General features: G+C 41.0%; 1 protein-coding gene across 1 annotated transcript; it reads left to right on the forward strand.

Moving 5' to 3' along the window:
- Positions 1 to 5,852, forward strand: LOC143197726 (vitellogenin). Its single transcript, XM_076406363.1, has 5 exons — positions 1 to 181; positions 247 to 2,458; positions 2,524 to 2,996; positions 3,059 to 4,744; positions 4,805 to 5,852. The coding sequence occupies exons 1-5, from the start codon at positions 151 to 153 to the stop codon at positions 5,764 to 5,766; spliced, it is 5,364 nt and encodes a 1,787-aa protein (XP_076262478.1). The 5' UTR covers positions 1 to 150; the 3' UTR covers positions 5,767 to 5,852.
- Positions 5,853 to 6,408: the final 556 nt, after the last annotated feature.

Genomic DNA, 6,408 nt, shown 5'->3' on the forward strand with positions numbered 1-6,408 from the left:
ACATTATGTCGATTAATCGAAAATAGGATTTCATTCATTAAGTCCAAATGCAGATAGGGAAATGCCTAGATCAGCGAAATTGCAATATAAATATTAGATTTCGCTGGAGCTTCTTCACACTTGCTGGTTGGTACCAAATCAACTGACACGATGTGGTCGCCGCTAGCATTACTGTTCCTGGGTAAGTTTCTTTTATTTTTCTTCTATTTTTTCTCGGTAAACACATCGCATTTTTGACTATTATAGTGGGATATGCTCTCGCTTCAACACCGGCTTTTAAGGACAACACCGAATATGTTTACGATGTCAACGGACGAACTCTCAGTAGTTTACATGAAGTTTCCGACCAGTATTCCGGTATTTTCCTAAAAGCAAAACTGCACCTGAGCAAGCGATCTGACGACAAAGTCCAAGGACGGATTTCTGACCCTCAATATGCTCCAATTCATAGCCATTTATGCGACGGGTGGGATACTGAAGTTCCCGAATCTCAATTGAGCTACAAACAACTGGCTCTATCTGGGAAACCCTTCGAAATTGGTATGGACAGCGCTGGTCTTATTAAGAACATCGTTGTTGAAAAGGAAGTCAGTAACATGGAAGCAAATATAATCAAGAGTATTTGCAGTCAGTACCAGTTGGATGTTCGAGGAAAGAATGCCATCGATAGTCCAATTAATGATCTCCCTTCTGAAGATAAATTGGATGGAGTTTTCAAAACCATGGAGGAAACAGTTACCGGTGAGACGGAAACTACCTACAAAATGCATCCTTTGCCCTTGTACATTTTGCAATCTCAACCTTGGTTGGTACGTAAAGACGATTTGCAACAAGACAACGATAGAGTAGTCGAGGTAATCAAAAGCAAGAACTACACCAACAGCGAAGAAAAACCTTCGTATCACTACGGTTTTGGTGATATCCATGAACATGAACCAACTGCCAATAGCTTGGGACAATTCCTTACCAGACAATCTCACTCTCGCGCTATTTTGACCGGTAAACCTTCCAGATTTACCATTCAAAACAGTTACACCGTGAACAAAATTATGATCAGGCCCACCTTCAATAACAAAGAAAGAGGTTCGGTGATCAGTATGGTGAATGTCACTCTAAGAGAGGTTAAGAATCAAGATGAAAAACCACAAGATTTATCCAACCCTAATGATATTGGTAACCTTATCTACACCTACGACAATCCTTTTTCTCAAAACAAAGATGCCAAGCAAAAGAGGATGGAGAAGTATCACTCCAGCGAGGAACGTAGTGATAGCGAAGAAGAGACATCATGGGGCAGGAGAAGTCGTCGTCACATTTCCCAACATATCCACAGACACCAGGAAGGCAATCACGATCCTAAAGATAGCCAACAACAACAACAAAAACCCAGGTTGGAGCAAGCTCCTAGTTCACCACTCCTTCCTTACTACATGGGATATCACGGAAAATCGGTTAAGCAAAGTTCAGATTTTGATGTTAAACAAAACGTGCAAAACATGGCGCAAGATATCGCCGAAAATCTGATGGATCCTGATAAGATCTTAAAACAAGATACTCTGAGTAAATACGTCATGCTTTCCTCTTTGATGAGGTTGATGGATAAGGACGAAATTAAACAAGTGTCTGAACAATTATACAGTCCGTCTGGTAAAGGAAAAGATCGTTTGACGTGGGAGGTGTACCGTGACGCTCTAGCCGTATCTGGAACTGGTCCTGCTTTCCTTCACATTAAGGAACTGATCGAGTCCAAGAAAATCACCAAAGGTGAAGCCGCTGATGTAGTCGCGACCATGGCTAAGTCTGTTCGTACACCTACCGAAGATTACATGAAACAATTCTTTGAACTCACGAAGAACTCCAGAATTATGGAAGAAGAGAAATTGAATCAAACGGCTGTGTTGGCTTATTGTAACTTGTTGTATAGAGTCTATATGAATAGAAATGAATCCCACAGTCAGTACCCTGTACACAGTTTTGGAAGCTTCAACAGTAGAGAGGGTCGTAAATATGTCAGAGAGACCGTCATTCCTTATTACAAGCAGCAACTTGATCGGGCGATTTCCGAAGGTCAATCAAACAAAATCCACCTGTTCATCACTGCTTTAGGAGACATCGGTGACAGAGATATCTTATCCGCATTTAAACCATACTTGGAGGGCACGAAACAATGCTCTCAGTTCCAACGGATGCTGATGGTTTCCTGCTTGAGGAGGTTGGCTCGTAGCCAACGTAATGCTGCCCTTCCCGTCTTATATAAGATCTATCAGAACGCCGGAGAACTTCCCGACGTCAGAATCAGCGCTGCCTACGTTTTGTTCAGAGATCCACAAGTCTTATCCGAACGACTTCAAAGTATGGCAGAAAACACTCACATCGAATACCAGGAACAGTTGAATGCCGCCGTCAAATCCGCCATCGAATCAGCTTCTCGTTTGGAATCACGCAGCCGTCATAATCTGTAAGTTATATTTAGTCTTTCCACTCTCACTATATTTAACTATATATATGATCATTTTCAATTAGACGAGATGCTGCTCAGACCGCTGTACCTCTGTTGAACGACAAACTTTACGGAGCAGATAAGAGTCACATCAATTTCCGCGATTACGTCATACCGGAAATGGACTCCGAATTCCATCATGACTTTGTGGAAATCGGTAGCCCTGATAGTTATTGGCCCAAAGCAATGAAAGCTTACGCCCGCGGACACGTCAACGAGATCCCTCAACAATACTACGACTTCAAAGCCATGACCTCCAGCATCAAGGAATTGTTCGATGTCCTCTATGAAAAAACCAGCGGGTCCAAGCAAGCAAAGAAATTGAGATCCCAAGAACGAGATGGCGATAGTAAATGGTCTAGTGCCAATATCGCCCAACAAATGAACTACTTCAAGGAGGAACGCGAACAATTGGAGAACTATATCTACGCTGAAATCGCTGGACTTCAAAGCATGTGGTCATACGACAACCGAAGCATCGACAACTTACCTCAAGGTATTCACGAGTAATTATTACAACAATATCATTATTTCAACAAAAATCTCATTAATTTTTAGCCATTCGTGAATACGAAGACACTTACAGCAAAGGAAAAGAATTCAGCTACACCAAACTGAGACAAATCAAGGATCTCGCTCTTTCTGTCCCCACCGAAATGGGTCTTCCGTTCTTGTACACCTCCGACAAACCGGTGTTAGTCAGATGGGCCGGTAAAATCGAAGCTAGAGCTACTCCCCAGATTTCAGATGGACAAAAACTGAGCAGACCTGATAAGATCAAAGTCAAAATTAGCAGCGCCTTTACGTTCAGCGTTAAGGATCAGAGCCATTTGTCATTCGTCACACCTTGCGACCACCAAATATACATTGCCGGTTTCGACAGAAACGTACAAGCTCATCTACCTCTTTCGGCTGATGTCGACATCGATGTTAAAGAAGGCGAAGCCACCGTCGAATGCGAAGTCCAAAACCCAGACAAGGATGCCCGTCTGTTGCATTACAGCACATGGCCTTACACATCCAAAGGCGACTTGATGAGCACCAGTCCGGTATCACTAAGACCCAACACACAAATTATCCCACCGAAAGAAAGTCAAAGTAGATATTTCGATACTCAATTCGGTAAAAGCCAAACTGGCATGACCTTCCGTGCTTGGGGTCATCATCCCGTACAATCCGTCAATCTAGGAGATCTCCTCCACATGTACAAAGCCGGAGATATGAAAACTTTGTTGAAATGGGTTTGGGATCGTTCTTCTCTCACACAGACTGAAATGTCGGTCGCTTATGTGCCAAACCAATCGTCCACCAAGAAAGTTACCTTACGTTTCTCCCACAAGAAACAATACAAAGAACAACCAGAGAAGAAGGAACAAGAAGATTTCCTCAGCTACAGCCAGTTGAACCAGAAATGTCAAGGTGAACCCAAGAAACGTCAAGAAAACTTGCTTAAATATGTTGAAGCTGGTATTAACAACGGCCAGTCTCATGCGTATGAGGTATGGATGGAATTTGATGGTGATAAGAAACGCCAACACGGCTGTGGAGTGACTTTCTGCAAGAGCAACGTAGATTCTAAATCTAGGACGATGATTTACTATACAGGAAATGGCGATAGCGAGAAACAATGTTCTTTGGATGTTAAAGCTAATATACCGAACACCAACGGTTTGGATCTGACTGACTCTTTGAAAAATGCTCCAGAGGCTAAGTATGAAATGCGTATGCAGTGCGGTCCAAACGAAAATGACGCAGCTCAAGTATCAGGCAAGGTGAACTTTAAGAGAAGCCAACAACGTAAAGACAGAGTTACCCAGAAACCACTGTACAACGTATGCAAACGTCAAATGAAAGAAGGGAACTTCCAACTCCCGGCTTGTCAAAATATGACCATCGAAGCAAACTACATGGACGTCATTCAATGCAAATGGCAATACAATAACATCGATAGGAAATACTCTGATATCGTTAAATCAGTATATGAAGGATTTAAAGTGTATTATTACCCAGAAACCAAAATTGAAAGTATTGATGATCAAAAGAACAACATTCAGGTGGAGGTAAGATACGAGCCTGAGGAATTAAGAAGAGTAAACGTTAGCATTGCTAGTGGCGATGAAAGAACTACCATTTACAACGTCTCCCTTGGCAGCGACTACGCTAAAGCCCTTTTGGTGCCACATCCTGTGTTCCACGTTAAATCTCGATTGGTTGGTGTCCTCCAAGGATGGCAATTACACAGACGTATGTCCTAAACATTATTTCACCACCACGTTTAAACTAATTTTCATGTTTTATTTACAGCAACCTGCGTCATCGACCAATCCGCTATTCAGACCTTCAGCAACAACACCTATCCTCTGTCTCTCGGAAATGATTGGACTGTTGCTGTTCAATACATTCCCCAGGAAGCTCGTAGAAGAGATCAACCAAAACAACCGTCTGTTTTCGAGCAACTGAAAGACCAACAAGAAAACTATGCCATTCTTGTACGTCAAGCATCCGAAGACACTAAAGAAGTAATGATCACCTTCAACCATGAAGAAAGCGAGGGAAAAACAGTTGAGATTAACTTGAAATGCGAACAATCTCGTCAACGTAAGAGATCTGGTTCTGATCCAGCCGCTACTGTGTACATCGATGGTAAACAAATACAATTCACCGACAAGCAGAGCTATGATTTATACAACGGTTTTGTGCAAATCTACGCTTTACGCAACGGAGAAGTAAAAGTTGAAATCCAAGGTGCCTTCTATACGATCTACGATGGAAAACGTATCAAAGTAACATCAACCGGCGGTAAATTGCGCGATTCCAACAGAGGATTGTGCGGTAAATTCAGTAACGACAAATACGAAGACTTCACCGTTCCTGCTGACTGCGTTGTATCTGATCCACGCAAATTCACCGACAGTTACCAAGTGGAAAAGAGCAAGAGACCACAACGAGACAGTCAAGAATGCGTCGCCAAAGTAATGCCCTTGTATGCTAGAGTCGGATTCCGAAAATCCGGTGAGGCAAGAATGAATCTGAGAACTCGCTATGCCGAACAAAACGGCGAAATCTGTTTCTCCCTTCAACCCCTACCCACTTGCAAAGGAAGTCCAAGAAGAACCGAGAGTGAACCGGTCGAAGCTCACTGCATCCAGAAAACTAAGTCTGCTCTGTATTTCAAGGCTCAAATCGACCAAGGTGCCAACCCAGATTTCAGCCAGAAGAGCCTAACCAGGCATGTCGATATGAAAGTTCACAAACAATGTAATTAAAATTCTATAAGGACCTACGCTATTATTAGTTAGTTAAGAAGCATGTAAAAAATGTAAAAAAAAATAAATAAATTATTGCGTTATAACTTACTATTTTTATATTCTACAATGAAACAGTTTAAGCCACAAACTTACAGTCATCTTTCAAACAATTTGCTTATTTTTACAAAATTATTTCAAATTTAATTAACCCCAACATAACTGAACGGTCCTCATATATTAAAACAACTGATAATCTTGAATTTCCCACACTTGTCTTTTAATATTATAATTATTTTTTAACATAATTGAAATTTTAGCTACTCCGTTTATTTTTTAAATTCTATATTTGATACATTGATTTCAAACATTCATAATAGTTTCTAGCTTTCTGATTTCAACTTATACGAAGGTGTTTCAATAAATCCCTAGAAAGCACAAGAGAAGTTGTTCATAAAAAAATGATTGGTTCTTTGTCAATTCGATAAAATAAGAAGTAAATTGTATTGCTTTATATAACTCTCTGTTAAATGTATCGGCTGATATACTGTGTTATTGTTGGTGATATACTCTGTATACACCAATAATTTACAGTGTTAGTACCGATGGATTTCTCTTTTGGATTTTGGAGTTAGGAAATTTGTAGGGTATAAAACAAACACG

This window comes from Rhynchophorus ferrugineus, unplaced genomic scaffold (genome assembly GCF_030347505.1).
Source record: "Rhynchophorus ferrugineus isolate W39M unplaced genomic scaffold, kcgeb_rfMv2 rfM5, whole genome shotgun sequence".
NCBI lineage: Eukaryota > Metazoa > Arthropoda > Insecta > Coleoptera > Curculionidae > Rhynchophorus > Rhynchophorus ferrugineus.